The sequence below is a fragment of the Macaca mulatta genome, chromosome 8 (genome assembly GCF_049350105.2).
Source record: "Macaca mulatta isolate MMU2019108-1 chromosome 8, T2T-MMU8v2.0, whole genome shotgun sequence".
NCBI classification, from domain to species: domain Eukaryota; kingdom Metazoa; phylum Chordata; class Mammalia; order Primates; family Cercopithecidae; genus Macaca; species Macaca mulatta.
The window spans coordinates 133376692-133404362 of record NC_133413.1 but is presented as its reverse complement, the minus strand read 5'-3'; the positions used below and the strand labels follow the sequence as shown (position 1 = coordinate 133404362).

Genomic DNA, 27671 nt, shown 5'->3' with positions numbered 1-27671 from the left:
CTTGTACAGTCTACAGAACCATGAGCTAAATAAACCTCTTTTCTTTATAAATTACCCAGCCTCAACTATTTCTTTATAGCAGCACAAGTAGATGAAGACACTGCCTGAGGAATATCTTGGTTCTCTTAGCAAGGAAGGATGGGGGATGGATATTAGTTGGGCAACCAATGGCATCCATCACATATTTCATCTCATGCTCCAAGGTTAATAGATTTGAGGTGGAGCATTGTGTTAAGTATCATGAAGACCTGACCAAGTCCAGCAGGTGAAGGTACTTTGATTGATCATTAATATCTACTATGGTTGTGGAGTGGGGTATGACAGAAAGTTTAGTGTGTATTTGCCATCTTTTGTCCATCCCTTGCCCCTTCAAGCCAGTCTTTCTGTATCTTCCCTTGTTAGTTTTTCCAAACCCTGCTCACACATGTATAAAAATCCTTTTTAATAAACCACTCCCAGTTTACTCATTGTAAGTGTTCAATTTCTTTCCTGCAAGGATCCAGATTAGGGCTGTCTGTAGTGCTTTGGGGGCTTGTTATGGATGAAAGTTTCAGAATTACTGGTGAACATTTTGGTCTCCCCCTTTGATTTTAAGTTCCTCAAAGTCAAGATCAGGATGCCTCTTACACTCTACAGGATACTCAACATGCAGCATGTCTTGGGATGTGCTCATGAAGTATTTTTTATTCATTTTTATTGATCAACCCCCTTCCCCTGCCCAGGGCAATGACAATTTTTCTGCTGTGCTTTATATGTATGTCCAGCTGTGAGATGTTGGAGACAGGAGCTTTCAGGGATTAGTAGGAGGGAGATGACATCTTTCCTGGTTCTCTCTGGATTGTATTGTGACAGGCCAGTGAGAGCTATCATTTCCAAGCACTGTTGGTTGGAAGTGGCTATGCACCAGGTGGCCTAGAAGGACAAGTATGTCATCAGCTGGGGGACCATGCACTCTCTGCCCTGTTCTTCCTCTGCCTCCCTGTTCCCGGGCCCTAGGGTCTACCCTCTGCAAACAGGCCAGTGATGTGTTATTAGACTTGCCACCCATCCCTTTACTTTTGGCCACTGGAACCACCAGTGATATCATGTGATATCACGTGAATCCCTGGAGCCTGCTATTCCTAAGGTCAACTCCTTGTCTTTCCAGTTTCATAAAAACCAACATATTTTCATTTTTAGCTTAAGCTTCAAATATTTCGAGTTGGGTTTCTGTCACTAGAAACTCAAAGAGTTCTAGTGTGCTGGAGGAGGTTGGGGAGGAGTCATTTAGTGTCTTCAGAGCTGAGTTTCTTCAAGTTTACTGAACATACGAATCATCTGGGGATCCTGTCAAATTACAGAATCTGATTTAACAGGTCTGGAGTAGCGGCCAGAGATACTGCATTTCTAACAAGCTCCCAGTGATACCTATGCTGCTCATCCAGGAGCACATTTGAATGGCAAGGACTAAGAACCGCACCATCCAATACTGAAGCCACAAGTCAACACGGCTATTTACAATTGCCGTCTTTCCTTCCATTTTTATCTCATAATTTCATTAACCCACCAGAACTCTTTGAGTTTCTGGTGACAGAAACCCAACTCAAAAGATTCGAAGCTTAAGCTAAAAAGGAAAATATGTTGGTTTTTATGAAACTGGAAAGACAAGGAGTTGGCCTTAGGAATGGCAGGCTCCAGGGATTCACATGATATCAACATTGTCATCACCACTGCCGTCATCACCACCACCATGATCATCCCTTGCTCCATCCTTTATTGCTCCCTTGTCTCTTTTCTTGATTTTTTGGGCCTCATTCTCTCTACTTAAGGACTGGCTTCCTCTCCCTGGCAGGGGCTTTGGCCACTGGTGGTTCCAAGCTAACATGATCACACTTACCATCTGAATGAGAAAGGAAGCTCCTCCTCCCAGTGTCTGACTTGGTCCTGTTTGGGTCTTATGCATGGTACTGTACCTGTCCCTGAACAAGGTACTGGAATGTTGTGGGTCACTGCTGTAGAAGGGAGAGTGGATTACCATGATGGGAAGCCCCAGAATGAGATGAGCAGAGGGGGATAGGAGTACATCCTCAAGGAAGAGAAGGAGTGCAAGAGGTACAGGGCAGACAGAAGCAGCGGATGATCACTCCATCCCACCACTCTCTTCCACCTCACCAAGAATCCTGCCCGTCTATTCCCCCTAAGAACCTCCTTCCTAGTTTCTGCCATTCTTTAATCATTTCCAGTGGAGGAAGATAGCTTGACATATTTTGCTGGGTGTTTAAAAGAACACACCCATCTTTCCTGTGTATTTTCATCCCCACCAATTACCAAGGCTTTCCCTTTGGGTCTTTCAAGCATTTGATAGCATCTCATACCATTGTGCGTGAAAAATTTATTTAAGTTGCCTTGCAGTGGCAAGCTTAAGTGCAAGGGTGGTAAATGGCAGGAGGGGAAGGCAGCCATCTGTCAAGGGAGAGCGTGTTGGAAATGTTCATTAATGGGAGGGAGGACAAGACAGTATGTGGGTGACAAGGTCTGGGGAAGGTCCAGGTGCTCGGGGCACAGGCAGGGAAGGCAGTGCAGGCAGGAACTGGGAGATGAGTTAGCCACAGCCACTTTTAACTTTTTTTAAAGAAAAGAAGATGTAGGCCAGGCTGGGCGCGGTGGCTCACGCCTGTAATCCCAGCACTTTGGGAGGCTGAGACGGGTAGATCATGAGGTCAGGAGATCAAGGCCATCTTGGCTAACACGGTGAAACCCCATCTCTACTAAAATACAAAAAAAAAAATTAGCCGGGCATGGTAGTGGGAGCCTGTAGTCCCACCTACTTGGGAGGCTGAGGCAGGAGAATAGCGTGAACCTGGGAGGCGGAGCTTGCAGTGAGCCGAGATCGCGCCACTGCACTCCAGCCTGGGTGACAAAGCGAGACTCCGTCTCAAAAAAAAAAAAGATAGCTATTATTTTTACTTTTGTTTTATTTATTTTTTTTGAGATGGAGTCTTGCTCTATTGCCTAGGCTGAAGTGCTGTGGAGTGATCTTGGCTCACTGCAACCTACGCTTCCTGGGTTTAAGCAATTCTCATGCCTCAGCCTGAGTAGCTGGGATTACAGGCACCCACCACCACACCCAACTGATTTTTGTATTTTTAGTAGAGATGGGGTTCACCATGTTGGCCAGGCTGGTCTCGAACTCCTGACCTCAAGTGATCCGTCCTCCTCAGCCTCCCAAAGTGCTGTGATTACAGGTGTGAGCCACTGTACCTGGCCTATTTTTATTTTTGAATAGCTGTCTACATGCAACTTTGCTGAGTGGTAAAGAGAACTATGGGGATTTCGGAGATTGTGTAAAGTTACGGAGAATCTACGGCCCCTGCTCTCAGCTTGGGGGAACTGACAAGCTGACCAAATGAATCCTGAGCTGTGTGGTGAGGGCTATGTGCAGAGATGGGGATGGTGTCATTGGAGCCTACAGGATGGGAGACTGAGGGCATCCCCCAGAGAAGGCCAGGCCCTTTTGATTCTTGAACTTTTCAGTGTTTCCTGTATTTTGGGAAGTGGGTCTTTCCCCTTATCTGTAGAATAAACACATGCTAAGTTTAGATAAACTGGCCAAAAGTCTGTAAGTTCCCGTAAAAATGAAGCATCTAGACCAGAAGTTCCCAAGGTGAGGAACTTGTTAGCAATGCACATTCTCAGTTCCCACCCCAGACATACCCATCAGACATTCTACCCAACCTTCCAGGTGATGCTGGTGCCCACTCATGTTTGAGAACCACTGGTCTGGATGAGTGTCAAGTGCGAAGAGTGAGGGACTCTTTAAACCTCACCAGAGCAGAGATACTTAAAAGCCACCTTCTCAGAGAAATGGCAGTGCCCCAGCTACCACTCGCCAGCAGCCCAGGGAGGGGGAGTGACTGAGCTCAGGTCACCCAAGGGCGAGCCTGCACACAGAGGGGCTTTTCACTCCCACTCGGAAGCTCTTCTCTTGACTATTTTATGAATCTATTTGAGAGACCCTGGAGAAGGGGGGACCTATAATTTCCTTCTCTGTGTCAAAGAGATCTGCTGAAGATTCCTACAACAACACTTACATCTGGTTATTTTCTGGGAGGGAGGGAGGGGCCAAAGTTTCGCTCTTGTTGCCCAGGCTGGAGTGCACTGGCGCCATCTTGGCTCACTGCAACTTCCGCCTCCTGGGTTCAAGCGATTCTCCAGCCTCCTGAGTAGCTGGAACTACAGGTGCACACCACCACACCCAGCTAATCTTTGTATTTTTAGTAGAAATAGGGTTTCACTACATTGGCCAGGCTGGTCTCGAACTCCTGACCTCAGGTGATCCACCCGCCTTGGCCTCCCAAAGTGCTGGGATTACAGTGTGAGCCACCGCGCCAAGCCTATATCCCACTTTTAAAGTCCAGTTTGTGATGTCAGATCCCTCCTAGATGGTAAATGAGAAATGTGACCCTATGAACTTGAAACCGGAGGTACTCAAGTCAGAACCCTTACACCAAGCCCTCGGGAGCCAGACAACAATAAAGAAGACGAAGTAGAGGAAAAGGTTATAAAAATGTTTAGTCTTTGCTTTATTGAGTTACAACAAATGAGCGACAAGTTAGAAAAATTGGTTTTATTCAAACTTCCTAGCAATTGACTTGTGCGGTGTACTCAAATGGGGGGCAATGTGGGACGGGGGAGGGATTGCAACCAGAATTCATATTGCAACATGTACACCAGATATGTCTCTTGGTTTTCCTTCTTTTAAAAGGTAGGGCTAACTGAAAAAAAGTGCACTCAGGTATCTAAAATTTTCCCAAAACAAACACACACACAAACAAAAAAAATCAATTCATGGTGAGGCTTTGAGCTAAAATCTTGTCAAATACCACACCGAGAAAAGGCAGTGAAGAAGAGAAATGAAAACCAAAGCCATTCACCTTTGTACCCTCCAGATAGGAAGATCTTATTGTTGTTGTTTTAATGTCACAATAGTACTGATCATACTAACAGAGGCAGGAGCCTCTTCCGCTGGTATTTAGAAAGGTGCTTAAAGAGGCCGGGCGCGGTGGCTCAAGCCTGTAATCCCAGCACTTTGGGAGGCCGAGACGGGCGGATCACAAGGTCAGGAGATCGAGACCATCCTGGCTGACACAGTGAAACCCCGTCTCTACTAAAAGTACAAAAAACCAGCCGGGCGAGGTGGCGGGCGCTTGTAGTCCCAGCTACTCGGGAGGCTGAGGCAGGAGAATGGCGTAAACCCAGGAGGCGGAGCTTGTAGTGAGCCGAGTTGGTGCCACTGCACTCCAGCCTGGGCGACAGAGCAAAAGACTCCGTCTCAAAAAAAAAAAAAAGAAAGGTGCTTAAAGAACTCAGCCACCTGCTACCCAGTTCTCCCAGGGCTGGCTGGACACAGCCTGGCCCAAGAGGCCAAGAATTTGCGAAGCCAGATCCCCTCTTGGCAGTTCATAAAGCCTTCTGTTGGAGTAAGGCAGGGACCCCCCAAAAAAGCAGCCAGGGGAAGAACTGGAAAGGAATTTGATTTGGAGGATCTGTCGCCTGTCACCTCTCTCCAGGTTGAGACAGAGGCCTGGATTTCAGCCCTTCCTGCCGAGAAATCTCCCAAATTTCAACCTACCTTTAAAAATAAAGTCTCCCTACTTAAAATCCAGTAGATATCATGGCACTAATACTAACACCCCTTTCCCCAAATTAATAAAACAAAAATAAAAAAAGAAAAGGAGAAAAGAGAAAAGCAAGGTGGTTAGCCCTCCCTCCTGAAAAAATCCTTACAATGGTAGTGCTGGAAAAGGAAGTTGCCCTTGATTAAAAAGGTAACAAAATTCCCATATTGTACAAATCAGTTCCAGTATAGCAAGAGGTGAGGGCTAGGGCAGAGGAGCAAACTATGTACAAGGACCCATTGAAAACGCAGTAGTAGGACTTTGGCACTATGAACAATTCCCACCGGTCCTCTGGGAGGTGCGTCTGAGAGTTGCTGGGCTTCTGCCCCCTCCAGGCACACACGAGCTAAGCAGTTCCATTTGGAGTCACTGGCGAGGGTGGCCCATGGCTGGGGAGGGACCATTTCTTCTTTCTTCAAAGACAGAGCATCCCCTTGATCAGCACAGCAGTTCTAACCGACTTCCCTAGAAGACACAAAACCACAGAGTCAAGATGTCAGGCAAACGACCATTGTTCCCTGGGGGGAAGATATCATGGTTTGCTTCTCCCTGGCTCTCCTGGGTTGGGGTGGGGGCCTTCCAAAGCCATCCTAGGGCCTGGAAGAGAGACACGTGCCCTTCACGTACAGGGCCTGTTGTAAGGAAACGAGTATGTTTTCTGAGCACAGATCACCACTATAGGAAAAGCCTCCAGAATCAGGCCTTTGAAAACAGAATGACTTTCTGGGCAAGCGAAGGTGGTGGCCTGTGATTCTTTTCATCCTTACAAGACCCTTTTATTATTCCTAGGCAGTCAACCAGTCCCAGTGGCTCCTAAAAGGCCCTGGAGTCAGACAAATCTGGATTTGGGTCCTAACTTCTCCCCTTAGTGGCTGCAGGGCTGTACCTATATGACTTGATCTCTCTAGGGCTTAGTTTTTGCTTCTGTATAACACGGATGACACTAGCACCGACCTTAGAAAGTTGCTGCAATGGTGCCATGAGTTGATGTACACAACAGTGTTTGGACTAGCACCTGGCACATGGTAAGTATTGTAGATACTTCTACTGTTTTTATTAGATGGAGCCTTTTCCAAATGTGGTAGGATATAGAAGACGGATAAGTTGAGGGATTGTAAATGTGTTTTTATTTAATGTTTATATGAACTCTAAGAGGTGTAAATATTACTATTATTCCTATTTTACAGTTGAGGAAACTGAACACATAGGGGCCCAATAGGTTTCCCAAGATCACACAGCTAGTAAGTGGCAGAGCCAAGATTCAAACCCAGGTAATCTCTAGAGTCTGTGCACTTAATAAACAGAATTATGAAGAATCAGTAGGAAGAAATGTTTAATTCTTATACCCTTGGAGATAATGAAAATAGTCCAAGGACCTTGTGATAGGTGGAATGGTGTCCCCCCAAAAGTATATATTGAAGTCCTAAGTCTCAGTACCTCAGAATGTTACCCTGTTAGAAATGCCTTTAGAGAGGTAATAGTTAAATCAAGTGAAAATGAGGCCATTATGGTGGACTCTAATCCAACATGACTAGTGTCCTTACAGAAGGCGGAAATTTGGACACAGAGACAGATGTGCATAGAGGGGAGATGTGACGATTCACACACAAGAAGGTCACGCGATGATTGAGGCAGATATTGGGCTGACGCATCCACAAGCTAAGGAATGCAAAGGATGGCCGGCAGACACCAGAAGCTGGGAGATGGGCACAGAGCAGATTCCCGCACAGCTCTCAGAAGGAAGCAACCATCACAGACTCCCTGATTTTTGTCTTCTGGCCTGCAGAACTGTGAAACAATACACTTCTATTGTTTTGAGTCATTCCGTTTGCAATACTTTGTGGTAGGTTGAGGAAATGAGGACAGGTCTCATCATTACTTTTGCCTCCTCCTAAGATCTAGAGATCCTGGGAAAGGGATCCAAGGCTCAGGTCTGTAGAGCACACAACCAGTATCCCATGACGGGCTGGAAGTTTCTCAGATCTGTAGATTCCCGGAGTCACTGGCCTTTTTTTTTGCCTCCCTCCTGGGAAGGCTGTTTGGCCACTTCTCTGGCTGAGAAGGTGCTGATAAGTGTTTTTTTTTTTTTTTTTTTTTGTACAGGGGCCAACAGCAAGCAAAGTAGACTTCTCAGCCAGAGGCATCAGATGATCATCGATAGTGCCATTGATGCCTAACGTCTGGATGTTAAACGTACCCACATTCCCTAGATGCTCCTGGGAGTAAGACTGAATATTGGAGTTAAGAAACCAATTTATAAAAGTCTGCAGACAAAACCAGATTCCAGGGTGTCCTTAGGATCTCGACTACCTAAAAGTGATCCAACCAAAGTCATCAAGTTGTAAACACTGCAGGGATCCTTATAGGTGATGCTGTCAAGATCACTCATTTCACCAGGGGGGAAAAAAAAGGAAGCTTGGGAGGAAAAGTGATTTCTCCCAGGCCATGGCCTACTCAGTGGCATGGTCAAAAACAAGAATGATCATGACTTTCCCTCCAACAGTGAGAGTAGCTAGTTTCTGGCACCAGGCCCCATGCTAAGTGGTAATATGGCTCATCTCATATACTCCTTACAGTGACCGGCAGGTGATTGGTAGACCCACTTCACAGTGAAGAAATGGAGGCTTACAGAGACTAAATGTTGTGCTTAACATTGGGTAACCAGTGAGTGGTGGAGCCGGATTCCACCTTGGCCAGTCCAACTTCAGAGCCTCCTGATTCTTAATTGCTCCTCCCTGTACCTATTTTGCATCCAGGTCATGCACAGCCTCTCCATGCACAGAGCTAGGTGGCAACTGAAGACAGCACGATGGCTTCAAAAGTAGGAGGCTGGGACACCCAGTGAGGACCACGAGCCTTATTGCTGATCCCAGGCAGAGCCACAGGTACTCCCTGGGTGGGCACAGTAGCCCACCGCCAGCCTCTGCTGGTGCTTTCCAAGAAACAGGGTTTTCCCCAGCAAATGGGGACTTCCGCAACCTTTGGGAGGGAGGCTGCCACTGGTTGGATGTCTACCTGAACGCTTACAGATCCTAGGAGACAAGGCCCAAGGTTGGGAGACAGCTACTGATATTCTTCCTTCCAACCTGGCTAAAGTATGTTGGATCAGCACAGGATTGAGGGATGGGGTGGAAAGAGCTGTGGAGATGGAGAAAGCTGGGATCCAGGATCTGCCACTTCCTGGCTATATGCCGAGGTTGGTTACTTAACCTCTCAGAGTCTCACTTCCACTGCACAGAACCCATGGGCTGCTGGCAGGGTTACAGACAGGGTCCTGTAATCAGGTCAAAGCAATCAGGTCCTGGTACTTGACAGGGGCTCAAGATAGATGGCTTCACTTTTCCTGAGGAAGGCCAGGCATTTAGTTGGGGCCTTAGTGAGCTCACCTGTGTGTATGTGAGTCTAACCATCTTCTGTCTCTCATATTACAGATGACACTGAACACTTCTCTTCAAGTGATTGGCAAAAACTCCAGCTTTTTAGATAAACCTCATCATTAAGGTGGTTCTCCATCCGGCAGTGTGTTTCTATGATTCCTTGTGTAACTTCTTATATACAAACATGTACAACCCTCCAGTCATATATATTCCTTAACAAATTATGAGCAAAGCTCTTAAAATAAACACACACACACGGACTGCAAGGCCAAAAGGATGGCCTGAGAAAAGGGAGACAAAGTCAAATTGACTTTGTGTGGCTTTCGCAGAGGTCTCAGATGTGTATGGATGGCTATGGGCCCTGGGAACCCCCTCAGAACCACTTGGACTTTCTCTGTGGACCTTTTCCAGGGTATTGAGCAGTGGACAGGATTTGGGTTATGGGAGCTGGAGTCACCCTCAAAAGGAGACTGGGAAGATGCTGGCAACAGAAGACAGGGGCCTGCCCCTTCTTCAGGGGTGTCTTCCTTGGACGTCCTTCCCCAAGGCCCTCGGTAGACGTGCGGTAGAGTGGGTGGAGGCTGTCCTCCTAGGGTGGTGACAAAGTCCACATTTCAGGATTGCTGTTCTATAGAGCATTGCAGTGCTTTGGGCTGTGAGGCTCTTGCTAATTCCCCTGGGCTTCTGTCAGAGTCCTATTACCTGGTCAGAGACAGTCACCCTGCAAAAGACCAATGCCCCATCCTAGAGTGCGACTCAGAGCCCTGGAGGACGCTGCAAGGCCATTGGGCAGGCATTTCCTTATGGCCCCCTGGGACATTTCTACCACGTGATGGCCAGTCTGTCGGTGAACACGTCCCAGAATGGGAACCCACCGCCTCCTACCCTCCCTTTCTGTCTTGGGGAAAACTTGGAATGTTAAGAAGTACTAATTCTTTAGCAAAATCTGCTTCTCTGTTACTTTCCTCATTGAAGAAACAAAAACAGAATTGTTTTCCCATGTGACAGCTTTCTGTTTCTGTTTCTCTTTAATTTTCCCAGGAGAACTTTCCCTAGGGCCCTAGGGACTTGGGAGTGAATAATACTGCACTCCATGAGAAAGGAAAACAAACACCGAGAGAGTGATTTATTATTTCTCCATAATATTTTCTTTGAGAGGTGTAGCAAGGTTTATTGCTCATTTGCCGAGTGCTTGTTACCTGCTAAACATTTTGTTCCATTGTCATCTGGCTTCATTTTTGTTACGGACAAACTTGCCAGTTTAATTGTAGTTTCTCCGTAGGTAACGTCTTTTCTTTCTGGTTGCATTTTTTTCCCTCTTTGCCCTAGCTTTGTTGAGGTATAACTGGTTTGTAGAAAACCGCACATAATGGAGGTAATTTGGTGAGTTTAGGCACATGCATACACTCATGTTACTGTCACTACAATCCAGTAACAAACATAAAGCACCTCCCAAAGTTTACTTGTGTCTATTTTTTTGGGGCGGATGGGGAGGTAAGTACCCAACATGAGATCTGCCCTCTGAACACATTTTGAAGTAAATATCTTACTGTTAACTACAGGCACTATGTTGTACAGCATATCTCCAGAAGTTACTCATCTGTATAACTGCAACTTTACACCCATTGTACAAAAATTCCCCACATCCTCCTGCCCCATCCCTGGTCAACATTACTCCATTGTCTACTTCTATACCACTCTGTAATCTTTCCTCCCCTCCCCTCCCCTCCCCCGTCTTTCCTTCCCTTCTACTTCTATACCACTCGGTAATCTTCCCTTCCCCTTCCCCTTCCCTTCTCCTCCCCTCCTCCTCCCTCACCTTCCCCTCCCCTCCCCCTCCCTCCCCTCCCCTTCCCCTCCCCCTTCTCTCCCCTTCTCCCCTCCCCTTCCACTTCTATACTGCTCCGTAATCTTCCCTTCCCTTTCCGTTCCCTTCCCCTTCCCCTTCCCTTCCCCTTCTCCTTCCCTTTCCTTCCCCTCCCCTCCCCTTCCCCTCCGTTCCCCTCTCCCCTCCCCTCCCCTCCCTTCTCTCCTCCCCTTCTCCCTTCCCCTTCTCCCTTCCCCTCCCCTTCCACTTCTACACGGCTCTGTAATCTTCCCTCCTCTTCCCCTTCCCTTTCTCCTTCCCCTTCCCCTTCCCCTTCCCTTCCCTTCCCCTCCCCTTCTCCCACGCTCCCCTCCTGTCTCCTCCCCTCCCCTCTCCTCTCCTTGCCTTTCTTTTTGAGACAGAGTCTTGCTCTGTCGCCCAGGCTGGAGTGCAGTGGCATGATCACTGCAACCTCTACCTCCCGGGCTCAAGCGATTCTCATGCCTCAGCCTCCCGAATGGCTGGAACTACAGGTGTGTGCCACCACACCCGGCTCTAATTTTTGTATTTTTAGTAGAGATGGGATTTTACCATGTTGGCCAGGCTGATCTCGAACTCCTGGCCTCAAGTGATCCACCTGGCTTGGCCTCCCAAAGTGCTGGGATTACAGGCATGAGCCACTGCATCTGGTCTGCTCCATAATATTTCTTTTTTTTTTCCCCAAGACAGAGTCTCGCTCCAGCCCAGGCTGGAGTGCATTGGTGCGATCTTGGCTCACTGCAAGCTCCGCCTCCCAGGTTCAAGTGATTCTCCTGCCTCAGCCTCCCAAGTAGCTGGGATTACAGGCACTCACCACCATGCCTGGCTAATTTTTGTATTTTTAGAAGAGATGAGGTTTCACCATGTTGGCCAGGCTGGTCTTGAACTTGTGACCTCAGGTGATCCACCTGCCTTGGCCTCCCAAAGTGCTGTGATTACAGGCATGAGCCACCGTGCCCAGCCTGCTTCATAATATTTGAGTTCAAACTTTCATTTCTTTTATTGAGGGTAGGGGGCACAGTCTGATTTTTAACTAGAATTGAAAAAGGGAAAATGTGTTGGCATGGAGGAGGATTAAGCAACTTCCCAGTGGATGACAAAACTCTGTGCCATCCCAAATTGTCTGTACACTAGACTTGGGTCGGTTTTGGCCACATCCCGCCAAAGCTCTCCTTCCCTGCAGTGGTTTGAAGGGCCTCTAGGGTTGGGGAACTTGCTGAGACCCACAGGCCAGGTATATATTCCCCAAGCTGCTTGCAGGGAGGCTCAAAGGCAGTAGGAATGCCTTTCCTGCTCCTGACCTATCAGTGCATATTGGCCACGGGAATTTAATAGAATCAGAGCAAATGGAATAGTATTTTAAACTCACTGGGCAGAGTCCCCAAAGTGCTTACATGTGTCGGTGGGTTTGAATTCCAGCTCCACCACTTTTTACCTCAAAGACTTGCATGAGCTACCTTTCTGCACTGCCTTCTCATCAGCCCTAAATAAAGAAACTAACGTGAAGCCCTGCCCAAGGACAGTCTGAGCTCAGACTCGCCTAACCTTGCCCCCACCTGATGGTTTGTCTCTACCTGCCCTGGTAGCTGAAGACAAAAGACATAATCTTTTGGAAACTCTATGGCCCTGCCCATCGCCTAAGAAACCCAAGTACTCATTCTGGTCAATGTAGGGCAGGATTATATCCCCTTCTACTACTGCAGCTGGCACTCCCCTGAAAGCACCACCTCCTGGCTGGAGGCCAACCAACTCAAGCCATTACAGCAACTCATAACAGAACAACCCTGCTTTAAAGGGGCAAACAACAGTTAATGCCACTGCCTGCAACACCCTGGCTAACCAGAGGTCCTGAGTCTGTCCATGTGGCAATTTCACTGCTAGTGTAACCAGCATTCAAGAAAACCAGTGCACTAAACAAAGCTACAAACAAGGACTCCCACAGAGTCCACTTCATTCCCATGCCACCTCCACTGGAGCAGGTGCTGGTATCCAAGGCTGGGAGACCTGAAGATGGATCACATCACAGGACTCTTTATAGACATTCCCCAGCACGAGCCTGGGGCTCAGTAGCCCCACTGGGTGGCAAGACCCAGATAGGCAATAACAACTACTACAGTCTGGTGCTCAGGAAGCCAGAAAGAAAGGGCGAGAGCACCACATCAAGGGATCACCCCATGGGACAAAAGAACCTGAACAGCAGCCCTTGAGTTCCAGATGTTTCAATCGAAACAGTCTATCCAAATGAGAAGGAACCAGAAAAGTAATTCTGGCAATATGATAAAACAAGTTCTAAAACACTCCCGTAAGATCACACTAGCTCTCTAGCAATGGACTCAAACCAAGATGAAATCTGAATTGCCAGAAAAAGAATTCAGAAGGCTCATTATTAAGCCACTCAAGGAGGCACCAGGAAAAAGTGAAAACCAATTTAAAGACATTAAAACAACAATATAGGATATGGATGAAAAGTCTCTAGAGAAATAGATATCAAAAAGAAAAGACAATCACAACATCTGGAAATGAAAGACACATTTAGAGAAATGCAAAATACACTAGAAAGTTTTAACAACAGAATCAAACAAGTAGAAAAAATAGCTTCAGAGCTTGAAGACAAGGCTTTTGAATTAACCCAACCTGACAAAGAAAAAAACTAATTTTAAAAAATGAACAAAGCCTCCAATAAATTTGGGATTATGTGAAATGACCAAACATAAGAATATTGGTGTTTCTGAGGAAGAAGAGAAATCTTAAAGTCTAGAAAATTTATTTGAGGGAATAATCAAGGAAAACTTCCCTGGTCTCGCTAGAGATGTAGATATCCAAATATAAAAAGCTCAAAGAACACGCAGGAAATTGATTGCAAAAAGATCATCACCTAGGCACATGGTCATCAGGTTATCTAAAGTCAAGATGAAGGAAAGAATCATAAGAGTTATGAGGCAAAAGCATCAGGTAACCTATAAAGGAAAATCTATCAGATTAACAGCAGATTTATCAGCAGAAATCCTGCAAGCCAGAAGTGATTGGGATCCTATCTTTAGCCTCCTTAAAAAAAATAATTACCAGTCAAGAATTTTGTATCCAGTGAAACTAAGTTTCATAAATGAAGGAGATATAAAGTCTTTTTCAGACAAACAAATGCTAAGAGAATTTGCCACTACCAAACCAGCACTACAAGAAATGCTAAAAGGAGTCCTAAATCTTAAAACCTCAAAATACACTAAAATAGAACCTTCTTAAAGCATAAATCTCATAGGACCTATGAAACACTAACACAGTGAAAAAAAAACCCCAAGGTATTCAGGCAACAATTAGAACGTGAATAGAACAGTACCTCATATCTCAATACTAACATTGAATGTAAATGGCCTAAAGGCTCCGTTTAAAATACACTGAATGCTAGAACGTATAAAAATCTACCAACCAAGTATCTACTGTCTTCAAGAGACTCACCTAACACATAAGGACTCACATAAATTTAAGGTAAGGAGCGGAAAAAGATATTCCATTCAAATGGAAACCAAAAGTGAGCAGGACTAGCTATTCTTATAGCAGACAAAACAGACTTTAAAGCAACAACAGTTTAAAAAGACAAAGAGGGACATTATATGATAAAAGAATTAGTTCAATACGAAAATATTACAATCCTAAATGTATATGCACCTAGTACTAGAGCTCCCAAATTTATAGAACAATTACTACTAGATCTAAGAAATGAGATAGACAGCAACACAATAATAGTGGGGACTTCAACACTACACTGACAGCACTAGACAGGTCATCAAGACAGAAAGCCAACAAAGAAACAACAGACGCAAACTATACCCTAGAACAAATGGACTTAACAGATATTTTCTGAACGTTGTATATTTCCAGGATTATTTATCTCCTCTAGATTTGTAGTTTGTGCTCATAAAGGTGTTCATAGTAGCCTTGAATGAACTTTTATATTTCTGTGGTATTGGTTGTAATATCTCCCATTTTGTTTCTAATTGAGCTTTATTTGGATCTTCTCTCTTCTCTTTTTTGTTTGGTTAATCTCACAAGTGGTTTTATTGATTCTGTTTATCTTTTCAAAGAAACAGTTTTTTGTTTCAGTTATCTTTTGTGTGTTTTTTTAAATTTCATTTGGTTCTGCTCTGATCTTTGTTATTTCTTTTCTTCTGCTGGGTTTGGGTTTGGTTTGCTCTTGTTTCTCTAGTTTCTTGAGGTGTGAACCCAGGCAAGTCATGCCCACCATGGCCACCTTTCAGTTCCCCTTGAGTATGTCAGTTCTTCTGTCTGGAATGTTCTTCCCCTCCCCTCTGCCCAGCATACTCCTGCATGTTGGTCTAATGCTTTGGTTTTCAATTCATCCATTATTTCTTCTTATTATTTATTTATGAATTTATTTATTTATTTTTGAGACAGAGTCTTGCTCTGTGGCCCAAGGTGGAGTGCTGTGGCACGATCTTGGCTCACTGTAACCTCCACCTCCTGGGTTCAAGTGATTCTCCTTAGCCCCACAAGTGGCAGGGACTATAGGCATGCACCACTATACCCAGCTAATTTTTGTATTTGTAGCAGAGATGGGGTTTCATGATGTTGGCCAGGTTTGTTTGAACTCTTGACCTCAGGTGATCTGCCTGACTTGGCCACCCAAAGTGCTGGGATTACAGGCATGAGCCACTGTGCCTGGCCCCATTACCTCTTTAGGAAGTGTTCCCTAAACCTTCAATCCGCTATTTAAATCCTCAAATTCCTGTATTCTATACTCCAACGGCATCAAAGAACATGTCAGTGTAGCAACTTTCCTTTGTGTTTGATTAAAGATTGGTTAAAACTTCATTTCCCATTAGACCAAAGGCTCCATGAGGGCAGGGACATGCTGGGCACACTGCCTTCCAGAGCCCGGCACACAGCAGACATTCCACAAATATTTGATGGATGAATGAACCAAGTCACTTATTAGGAATGTCTGTGGGTTAGTGACTTCACCTCCTTGGGGCCTACATTCTTCCTCTGAAAATGAGAGGGCTGGATTTCATGGTGGCTAAGCCTCCACGAGCTGCCCAAAGCACAGTGAGAATTCCTAGGATGAGAAGCTCCAGAATTAAGTAAATGGAAGTGGTATCAGTTAACCCCCCATTAGACATGAGGGAAGCCAGACTAACGGGCAGTCCCTGAGAAGCATCACCAGTAAGTATCTGGTGACAGATTCTCCAACAGACCTTTCCCCACACATGGGAAGCAAACTGTACCCAACTCCTCTTGCTGCTGTCAACCACTGGGGTTAATGAGTGATGGAAAAAAATGAGGACAAGCAAAAGGACTGAAACACCAGATCCCAACTATCTTTTAAAATTCTCTGGTTGGTTCAATGAACCGTTATTCAGCATCTGCTCAGAATCTAAACTAGGGATTCAGAGATTAAGGGCATATGGTCCTTGCCTCTAAGGGTCTGGTACAGGAGAGAGGGAAACAGATGACAACAATATTTTCATTCATTCACTCATTAATTAATTAATTAATTCAAACATCTGCATTTGGACAGCTAATCTGAACAGAGTGTGAGGGCATACCTCTTCTGGATCTTAAATCGTAACCAGAATGCAACGCTTAACAGCCTTAAACATTTTAACCAAGCTGAACCATGGAAAATATCTTTCTGGCATTTCACAATTTTTTTCTCTTCTCCAAAGCCATCCCTAATCATCAGGAGTTGGAAATTGTTGACAGAAATTGGGAGGCAGCGAAGGTGGTGGCTGGAGCTTTGGAATCAATTTTAGACACTGGCTGAGTGAACTCTGGCAGTTCCTGAGCCTCAGAATTCTTTGTTTAAAATAAATGGGAAGGCGGCTTGCACATGTGGGTTGCTGGGAAGGTTCTGAATCAGACAACATGTTGGAAAAGCCACCTCTCCTCCTAGTTCCTCCGGTTTCTGTGTGCACTGCTCTCAGGAAACTGGTGTTTCTATGTCCATTTCTCACCTTTATTAACTGAGATTAGGTAGGGGCTGTGTCTTGGTCATTCTGGCAAATCTACACAGACTAGCACAGTGCCTGGCACAAAGAGGGCTCTCTAAAGTTCTTGCTGAAAGAATACACTGTGGATTAGTTTCCACTCCTACACAAAATCAAGAAATGACCACACTCTGTTTGTTCCGGGCTGTGGTGGTGGGTGCCACTGTTGGAGAGGGCAGGGCCAAAGTGGCTGGCGTCAGGCACTGGCCTGACAGTTGAGAGGTAGCTTCCAAGGTCTTCCAGCTGTTGGCTGAGGAACACAGGGCAAGTCACTCATTTTCTCTGACCCTCAGTTTTGCCCTCTGTAAAATGGGGAAAAGCCTGTACCTACCTCACAGGGTGGGCATGAAGTTGAAATGACTTAGTAGACGTGCTTAGAAGGCAACTGAACACACAGTGGGTGTCAGTCAATGGGTACCCTCACTAGCAATAGTAACAGAATATTCTGTTTCACCAAACATCAAGGCTGATGTCTGACAATGTCTTGCTCAAGTACGTTGACTCATTTTTCCGAAAAAACAAACTTAATTTTCAGCCTTTTCCTAGGACACGTCCCTCAATGGAATGACTCAAAGATTCTTCAGACACAGGGACTGAATCGAGACAACACAATTCAAAGGCTGGGAAGTACTCCTTATCTTTGCGCCTAACCTCAGGGCCAAGGTGAGTCTGGACCGAGTCAAATGCTGTCCTAAGCCTTGCAGGGTTTAGAGAGATTTGGTTGCAGGAAATGCTTAACGCCTACAGAGGAAATCTAGTCCTAGAGCCAGCTCTCAGCTGCTTGCTCAAGTTCCTCCCCCTTCACCCTCTTGCGCATCACATAACACCTTTTATAAAGTCAAAACCATGAATTATTTCAGGATTATTATGTGTCATAACTGAACTGAACTGCAGGTTCCTAAATAAATAAGTACTTAAATAGGGACATCACTGAATATTTATGAATTCAAGAGACTCATGTGTTTGGTTCACGAAAACTGTGAAGTAATTTAGAGAGATATCTTTTCCCTTTAAATTGAAAGAATTCTTTAAGGAGTGCCTCTGTCCAGGATGTGGGAGAACCTTCAATGCCACCCCTAGTGCAGACGGCAGCCCCTTTCTCAATACAATGGACCTCCAATGGTGGGGCATGGTGGCTCACGCCTGTCATCCCAGCTCTTTGGGAGGCTGAGGCTGGTGGATCACCTGAGGTCAGGAGTTTGAGACCAGCCTGGCCAACAGTGAAACCCCATCTCTACTAAAAAAAAAAAAAATACAAAAATTAGCTGGGTATGGTGGCACGCACCTGTAGTTCCAGCTACTTGGAAGGCTGAGGCCAAGAGAATTGCTTGAACCTGGGAGGCGGAGGTTGCAGTGAGCCAAGATGGCACCACTGGACTCCAGCCTGGGCCATAGAGGAAGACTCTGTCTCAAAACAAAACAAAACAATGGACCTCCAAAATATCAGGGAGCCATCAGGGATATCTGATGTTGCCACGTGTGGAACAGATCTTAGCATCCTGTTTAGGGATGTTTTCTAGCTCACGGCTGGGGCATTTACCATAATGAAACATAAAGTGGGGTTCCTGTATGCTCCTTTTTTTTTTTTTTCAGACACAGCTAGTCCCTGTCCTGAGAAGGGAGGTATCAACTAGAAATGGAGAATTTCTGTCAGAAATAATGAGGTAAAGATGGCAGGAGGAAGAGTGAGGACTCTGGAGACAAACTCATGTGTTGGCTGGGTGAATGTGGGTAAGTTCTTTGGTTTCTGAGTCTGTTTCTGGGTTTATAAAACTATAGAGAAGCTACCTCCCGAGGAGAATTAAGTAAGAGCAGAGCACCAACCTCGACCTCTGCTATTCAGGTGGCCTTCGTTCATCACTCCATCCTTCCTCCCCAAAGGTTTTCTGTATGATTTTAACATTCCCTCCCTCATTACTGTCTTCTTTGGGCCACTGGGGCATCAGCCAGGGTAACATCCCACCCCCATGAGCATTTTCAGCTGCTGGTGGTGGTATAGCTTGAGAGAGGAGAGATGGGGACGGGGGCCTCAGGGGCCTCTGGAGAACTGCTGCCCCTAGACAACCTCCTGCTCAGCCATGGGGCCCTGGAAGTGCCATCTGAGCTTACCTTGGGATACAGAGACACTAAGCATCTTTCTATTCAAATTCAGCAAACACAGTTTGTTCAGAATAGCTTTTGCCTGTTATGGGAAACCATTGAGTTTGCTTTCAGTTTGCCTCCTCTTATCCTTTACCGAACCCAAGCTCTACCTTTTGGCTATGCCCAACCTCTTTTGGTTTCTCACTAGTGCCATTCCTTTTCTTGTCTCTGGACCTTGGCCATGCTGCTTCTTCCATTTGGACCCTTCTTTCCCTTATCCGTGCACCTGGATAACTCCTTCTCATCCCATCAGTCGGATGTCCCTTTCTCCAAGAAGCTCCCTAACCCCCGACCTGGGTGTTCCTCCTCTGAGCCCCCACACAGAGCTGTGCCCTTCCCCATTGTAACACACATCACAGTGATGAGTAAAGGAAAGTGCGATTTCCTCTCTTCTTGGCCTGCCCGAGCTCCGTGTGAATGGATACTGTGTTGTCTCTCTCTCTCATGGCACTGTTTCTAGCACCTGGAGTAGCAGCAGGCACACAGTAGGCGCTCAGAAGGTACTGTTGAATGGAACTGAATCCTATTGTCCTCTCTGGGGTGGGAGGAAAAAGCAATCATGTAGACAAGTGTCATGGACGGGAAAAGATCAAGGATAGAAGATGGGAGGCCCGGCATGGGTGCTTACGCCTGTAATCTCAGCACTTTGGGCGGCCAAGGCGGGTGGATCATCTGAGGTCAGGAGTTTGAGACCAGCCTGACCAACATGGCAAAATCCTGTCTCTACCAAAAATACAAAAATTAGCTGGGTGGGGTGGCACATGCCTGTAATCCCAGCTACTTGGGAGGCTGACACAGGAGAATCTCTTGAACCTAGAAGGTGGAGGTTGCAGTGAGCTGAGATCGTGCCATTGCACTCCAGCCTGGGCAACAGAATGAGACTCTGTCTCAAACAAACAAACAAACAAAAAAGATGGGGCAAGCAAGGAGCTTTCATGTGGACCAAAAACAAACAAACAAAAAATCACCCCCTCATTTTAATGAGGGAGGTATGGGCTAGACTGGTAGGTTCTCCCAAGGTGGGAAAATGGCCAGAGGTGCCTAGGTAGAGGTGGGAGGTTGCTGTCATTGTGGCCTCAGTGCACTTCTATCCCCGTCCTTTCACTCGTGCCCTCCCCTTTGGGCTGCGCCCGTACCTTTGACACACAGGCATTTCCTCCTCCAAGTGGGAGGAAAAAGGAGAATGGAGAATGATGGCATTCTGGGACTGGCTGCTCGTTAAAGTGCTCTTTTAATAGCGGATGGAACTGGCCAAAACAAGGTTTCTAGAGAATTTCATTTATTCAGCTGCCTCATTTTATTACCGAATCAATGAGTTAATGAGCGACCTGGTTGGCCAAAGTTGTCCAAGTTCATTAAGACAGAGGTGTGGTAATTTCCAGGGCTGCCTTTGGGACCTTATCAGTCGTTCGGGAGGTTCTTACATTTATTTTATCCTTTGTAAAGATAACTGGGGAGGCCCATTCTGTGGTCTTTTCAGTGACCTCTGGAGAAGCCTACCTGGGCAAACCCTGTATCTTCCTCCTTGTAATATTTCCTTTCCCTCCTGCAGCCTTCCCCCTGCCACCGCCCCCATTTCTCAACTCACCACCGAGCTGCTGTGCTTCAGGCCTGGATTTGCACTGACCTCTTAGGAAGCAGAACACCAAGGGCTTCAGTGGCATGTCCCATTATGGGGATGACACGGCCATTAGTAACCATGGAAACCACCCTTCCCCATGGCTTGTGTGGTTCTACAGGCCTAATTTACACCCGGCTCTTCCAGATTTGAAGGGGTTATGGGGACCCAAGCACAGTGGCACCTTCCTTTAGCCCTGACAAGGCAAATACCAAGCACTTTCAAAGCCTTTTCCGATTAGAATAACCTCAAGTCTTTGATTCAGTAAACGTGGATACGTATTTTTAAAAAATCCAAAAAGAAAAGGGGTAAAAAAAGAGAGAGAGAAAAAGAAACAACCACTTCATGTTTGGTGTTTTTACAGCAACAAACATAAAACACAGAGGGAGGATGTGCTTTCTAACAGTCACAACTAAACTTCAGAATGGACAGGCCTGAAGGCTGGCACCCAAACAGGCTACAGCCAGCAGTGCTGTTCCCTGGGCACAGCCTTACAAATGAGGGCATAGTTTCCATCAGCCCCCATTTTTCTTCCTTTTTCAAAGAACCTTTACAAATAACTCATCAGCCGGGCTCAGTGGCTCATGCCTGTAATCCCAGCATTTTGGGAGGCAGAGGTAAAGGGATTGCTTGAGTCCAGGAGTTTGAGACTAGCCTGGGCAACAAAGTGAGACCCCGCCTCTTCCAAAAAAGTTAAAATATTAGTTGGGTGTGGTAGCAGGTGCCTGAAGTCCCAGCTACTTAGGAATCTGAGGTGGGAGGATCGCTTGGGCCCAGGAGTTTGAGGCTGCAATGACCTATGATGGAGCCACTGCACTGCAGCCTGGGTGGCAGAGCAAGACTCTGTCACTAAAAACAAAACAAAACAAAAACACCAAAACCAAAACCAGACCCTTCCACTACAAGAATAAGTATGTGAGGTAATGCGTACGTGAATCAGCTCGATTGAGCCATCCCACTAGGTAAACATATTTCAAAACATCATGTTGTACGTGATCAACATACACCATTCTTATTTGTTAATTACAAGAAAAAGAAGCCACCATCTACGTCAACATCTCTGTACCCTACAATCTATACCAACCCTGGCAACGAAAAGAAAGCAAGCTGCATTCTCCGCTGCTGCCTGGGTGAGCAGGTGGAATTACCTGTCTAGGCCTGGCCAGCCTCTGCAGGGACGCAGTCGGAGTCCGATTCGGCCAGTTCCACCGCGCCTTCTGCTGCAGCCTGACTCCAGCTATCTGATCTATCTGAGATGGCATCCTCCTCCCCGACCGTCACCTCCACGTAATCCACAACGCTCGACTCCTCGTTCTCGTCGCTGCCCTGGCCGTCCCGGCTGCTGCCCTCTGACCGGTCTGAGGTAGCCTCTGAGGGCTTTGCTGGCAAACAGTCTTTTGCTGGCTCGCTGCCTACTTTTACCCTGGGTACCAACTTCTCCAAGTCCTCCTCGCAGAGTTTTTTGGGGTCCTTGTAATATTGTGGAACCACGTCACCCCCGTTCTTTGGGCTCTCGGCGATGGGTTTTGTTGCTTTCCTTGCTACGGCATCGTAGCCGTGATCATCTGCCACGGGCTGGTGCTGGTACTGCTCCATCCAGTTCACGGTTCCTGTTTTTAGCAAGCATCTGTTCTCCTTGAACCAACGCACTATCTCAGTTCGGACCAGGCCCGTCTTGGCCGCTAACTGGTCGTACTCCTGGGGAGTAGGCCACTGGGTTCTTGCAAACGTGCTCCTCAGGAGATGAACCTGTTCTTGACTTTTTGCAATTGCTGGCGAAGGGCTGGGCAGAGAACTGGTTAACTGGGCACCAGAGAGCTGGTCGAGTCGAGACAGAGCACCGTTGGGGGCTCCCGCATCTTGGCCTTTTTTGCCAGACCCCATGGAATCCAAGACGGCTTGTTCCATGCTGTCTCGAAGCTTCCGCCTCTCCGAGAACCAGGAGTCGATCTCTCTCCTGCTCAGCTTGGTCTCCACCCTTAGCCGATCCAGTTCTGCTTGGGTAGGAAAAGAACTTTTCGAAAAGCTGTCTTCCAAGATTTTCACCTGACCCTGTGTTTTCTCTTTGAACTTCTGGGGGGCAAAGTCTGGGTATGCATGGTAGGTGCGACCGTGTCGGGAGGCCGCGATGGCCAACTGGTCTTTGGCAAGGGATTCGCTGGTGATGTGGACGATGCCCCTTTGACACCGATACCGGTGGTCACTGAACCACTTCTTGATCTCGCTCCTGGCAAGGCCAGTCACCTCGATAAGCCGGTAAACCTCAGCATCATCAGGGAACTGGCTCTGGAGAAAGCTGGCCTTGAGATGTGCTATCTGCTCCTTTGTCTTCTTGCGGTCACTGGCTGGCGTGGGCGGGGGGTTGGCCACCTTGGGTGGGGGCTCTGGCACCTGAGCGATGTGTGGACGCTTGGGCTCGGGGGCAGCTTGGGGAGTCACCAAGGGTCTCTTCTGGCCGTGGTTGGTGACTCCTGCCACGGCAAGCGTGATGGGGGAGCAAGAGACGGTTGTTGACCCGCTGGTCACCTGAGTCAGCACCAGGCTAGTCTGGCCGAGGATCTGGCACGGTAGAGCCGTCTGGAGGATGGGCTGCGTCACCTTTGTGGGGGCCAACTGGGCGGGCAGCACAGTGATGGTCGGGGGTACTGACTGGATGGTGCCATTGAACATCTTCTTCCGGGCCTCCTCTACCTCTTCTGGGGACCAGCTGATGCCGTGCTTTAAGCGCTGGGTGGCAAACCAGATTCTGATGTGCTCCTCTGGGTGTTTGGAGGCAGCCGTCAGCCAGGACAACTCAGCCTGGGTCGGGTAAGGAAACTTGTTGAAAGAGTTGATCATTGTGGCATTTGTATCCAGGGCAGAGTTGTATTTGGTAGTATTTAGTGGGACGGGGACCTTGGGCACAAGGTTGATATTTGGTGGCAGCTGTACAGAAGGCATGACGTGTCCTAATGTGTCTTGGAGGAGCTCCACACCTCCGAGTCTCGAGAGGATCTCAGCTGTGTCTGTCACCAGGCGGGCGGTCCCTTCCACGTGGTTCTCAGGGGTGATCTCCTCGGGCTTCTTGGGCACCTTCTTGGCATCCGCTTTTGGTTTTCCGGGCTTCATGATGGGGGTTTTACTCACCGAGATCCCAGAATCACTGTCACCAGTTCCAGGGCCGCTGGTGGTGATGGACACGACATGGTTGGCGGCTTCGATGGACTGTTCCAAGACAGTTTGATTATTGCGCTTAATTAACTTCAGCTTGAAGTTGGCCTCCCCGGGATGGAACTTGGAGTTGTGGTCGGACAGGGAGTCGTACTTTTTGGTTGTGAAGTTACATTCTGCACACACGTAGAGGGGGTTGAGAATCACGTTGGGATGCTGCATGTCAACGTGCTCCGTGAACTCGTTCAGGTTTTGCGTGGAGTAGGGGCAGTATTTGCACTCATAACCACCTTGGAGTTTTTTGGACTGGCTTTCTCCCGTAGATTTCACCTCTATCACTTCATTTTCTTTGGAAGAGTTTTCAAGTTCTGCTGCCCAACTGTCCTTGGCCACGTCAGGCTGTGGTGTGCCGATTCCTTTCTCTTTGGCCCTGTCTACCTCCTCGGGCACATCTTGTTCTACTACTTGTGATGTCCGAACCATACACGGAGTTGTAGATTTTCGTTTGCTAGCCATGCTGCCTGTCTGTGTGCAATGGCTTAGTTTTGGAGGGGGGTAGGGAGGGGATGGTGAGATTCTTGGAACGAATAAGGTGAAGGGCTTTTGGCTTTATTCCCCCTCAAATGGCTTTGGCTTTCCTTGTATGCTGAAGTCTACTGTGTGAGTTTTCAGAATGATTTCAGCACAGAAAATTGCAATGGCACCAACCACTAAACACACCAGGAAGCATCATATCTGTGGGCAAGAACAAAGACAGGGTCAGTGTCTCTTCATAAGGCAAAAGAAACTGGCACTTCTTTATGAGTTTTCCCATGACCCATCCCAACTGGCACCCAAATCGAACACCTATGTACGCCCAGATGGCGTGAAAGTGCTTATAAACAAGAAAGATCGCATTATTCTTCTCTTCCTTTTTTTGGGAAGGAGGTGAGAACAGGCCCAAACCAAGCAAAGGTGGATGAGGGTCACCATTTCATGTTTAGAGACAAAGGAATGCAGGAAAGGTAGACAGGTACTAAAATCTTCTGAAGTGGTGAGAGGGAATGTCGCAGATGGTGTGCTTGCAAGCCGCTTTTAGATACGGTACCTCGGAAGCCAGACGTGTCCCCAGGGCTGGCAAGTGAAATTTATCCAGGCGTTAGAAAACAGATATGAACATTTTGCTTATCATAAAGGCAAAATCACAATAGAAAATCCAGAAAACGTAGAAAAGTATAAAAGAAAAAAAAAAGCAATCACCCCCCAATATTGTAGTTTTATTGTTCATCTCACTTAAACAGTTTCCCATTTCCAAAAATAGTGAGCAAAATGATGATTTTAAAAATCATTATTTCATCACGTGGTGAAATAGTCATGTGTGGTATATCCCTATAATGCATGCTATTACATTGTAGGGATAGACCACGCATGATGTGTTCAGCCATTGGACTTCTTTTTTAAAATTTTATTTTAAGTTCTGGGATACAGGTGCAGAATGTGCAGGTTTGTTATATAGGTATATATGTGCCACGGTGGTTTGCTGCACGTATCAATCCGTCATCTAGGTTTTAAGCCCCGCATGTATTAGGTATTTGTCCTAATGCTCTCCCTCCCCTTGTCCCCCACCCCCCGACAGGACCCAGTGTGTGATGTTCCCCTCCCTGTGTCCATGTGTTCTCATTGTTCAGCTCCTACTTATGAGTGAGAACATGTGGTGTTTGGTTTTCTGTTCCTGTGTTAGTTTGCTGAGAATGATGGCTTCCAGCTTCATCCATGTCCCTGCGAAGGACATAAAGTCATTCTTTTTTATAGCAATTGGACTTTTGTTGAACATTTATTTCCAGTTTTTGACTCTTATCAACAAAACTGCAGTGAATACCCTTAATCCTTATTTCTGATAACTACCTTTGGATGGATGCCTAGAAGTGGTTCTCTTGACCCATATATATGGTAGAGTGTTGGCCTCAGTTGGCCTTTTCTTTGGTAGTGTATGAGAGGGCTTGATTCACAATCCAGCCTAGGTAAAATACTACTGTTAAAAAGCCTTGCTGATTAGATAGGGAAAAACAGTTTTTTGGATTTTTGTTTGTTTCTGAGACAGAGTCTGGCTCAGTCACCCAGGCTGGAGTGCAGTGGCACAATTCTAGCTCACTGCAACCTCTATCTCCCGGGCTCAAGCAATCCTCCTGCCTCAGCCTCCCGAGCAGCTGGAACTATAGGCACACACCACCATGCCCAGCTAATCATTTTATTTTTATTTTTAGTAGAGACAGCGTTTTGCCATGTTGTCCAGGGATTTTGCCATGTTGTCCAGGCTGGTCTCCAACACCTGGGCTCAAGTTGTCCACCTGCTTCTGTCTCCCAAAGTGCTGGGATCGTGGGTGTAAGCCTTGCCTGGCCAAGAAAACTGTTTTAATATGCTTGTATGTTTTTCTTGATTGACAATAAGGTTTAATTGTTTTCAAAGGTTTGTTCACTATTTATATTCTTTTGTAAATTATCTGCTTATGTCATTTTTATATTTTGATGTTCTGTGGTTTTTATTATGAATTTGCAAGAGTTCTCTTTACATAAATAATACTAATGCTTTAGTTAGTTTGTTGCAAAACTTTCTCCAGTCTATCATTTACCTTTTTTTTTCTTTGGTGAGACGAAATTTTGCTCTTGTGGCCCAGGCTGGAGTGTAATGGTTTTTATTATGAATTTGCAAGAGTTCTCTTTACATAAATAATACTAATGCTTTACTTAGTTTGTTGCAAAACTTTCTCCAGTCTATCATTTACCTTTTTTTTTTTTTTTGGTGAGATGAAATTTTGTTCTTGTGGCCCAGGCTGGAGTGTAATGGCATGATCTTGGCTTACCACAACATCTGCCTCCCAGGTTCAAACGATTCTCCTGCCTCAGTCTCCCAAGTAGCAGGATTACAGGCATGCACCATCACGCCAGGCTAATTTTGTATTTTTAGTAGAGACGGGGTTTCTTCATGTTGGTCAGGCTGGTCTCGAACTCCTGACCTCAGGTGATCCGCCCGCCTTGGCCTCCCAAAGTGCTGGGATTACAGGTGTGAACCACCACGCCTGGCCCTATCATTTATCTTTCAGTTGTGCATATTATATACATTTTCAATGTTTAACGTGTAGAAATTTTAAGTTTTAGCTAATAAATTTACCAATTTTTTTCTCTTGTAGCCTCCTCCATTGTGATTTTATATTTAGGAAGTGATTCCCTGTCTTGATAGCTGAAATATATTAATCTACATTTTCTTAAGAATGTTTTAACTTTATTTTTGCATTTAACTCATCTGCTATTGAATTTATCTTGGGTTAAGCTGTAAGACACAATTCTAACCATTTTTCTTGAGAGTTACCAACCATCTCAGCAGCATGCGTTATTATTTCCTTTCTAACTAATTTTTGAGCAACCTCCTTTATCATACACAAACTTTGTATCTACTAGGGTTGGTTCTGGGTCATCTAATCTGTGTATTGATCTAGCTATTGAGTACTGCACTTATGCCTTGCTTCTAAAAGAACTTTTGTAAGTGTAGAGTACATTTTTATATCTAGTGGAGTTCCTCCTCATTACTCTTTCTTTTCGCAAAACAGTTCTTGGTTATTTTGATAATCTAGTCTCATGAATCAATATCCCCTGTGAAATAAAATTCTATTAGAATTTTGATTGGAACTGCATTAAACAAATGATGATTTGGAAGTACAGGAACAATTTGCTTATTAGTTAACAGAGAATGGAGAGCTGATGGACTAAAGGAGGCGGGAGACATGTTTTGAAACAAAGATCCCCGACCTCCAGGAAAGGAAGGAAAGGGAAGGGAAGGCAGGAGATGCCATCTCATCTCTGGCCTCTCCCACGGGCCTGGGTTTGAGTCCCACTGAAGAGAAG

General features: G+C 46.2%; 1 protein-coding gene across 5 annotated transcripts in view; it reads right to left on the bottom strand.

The window, feature by feature from the left end:
• Positions 1 to 4538: 4538 nt before the first annotated feature.
• Positions 4539 to 27671, bottom strand: part of ZHX2 (zinc fingers and homeoboxes 2) — a 194686-nt gene continuing 171553 nt past the window's right edge. For all 5 annotated transcript variants that reach the window (XM_077943979.1, XM_077943978.1, XM_077943976.1 and 2 more), the window contains 2 exons: positions 21791 to 24527; positions 4539 to 6122 (listed from right to left, as the gene is read on the bottom strand). In XM_077943979.1, the coding sequence (XP_077800105.1) occupies positions 21795 to 24308 (2514 nt within the window). In that variant the 5' untranslated portion in view covers positions 24309 to 24527 and the 3' untranslated portion in view covers positions 4539 to 6122; positions 21791 to 21794. The remainder of the gene's footprint in view (positions 6123 to 21790; positions 24528 to 27671) is intronic.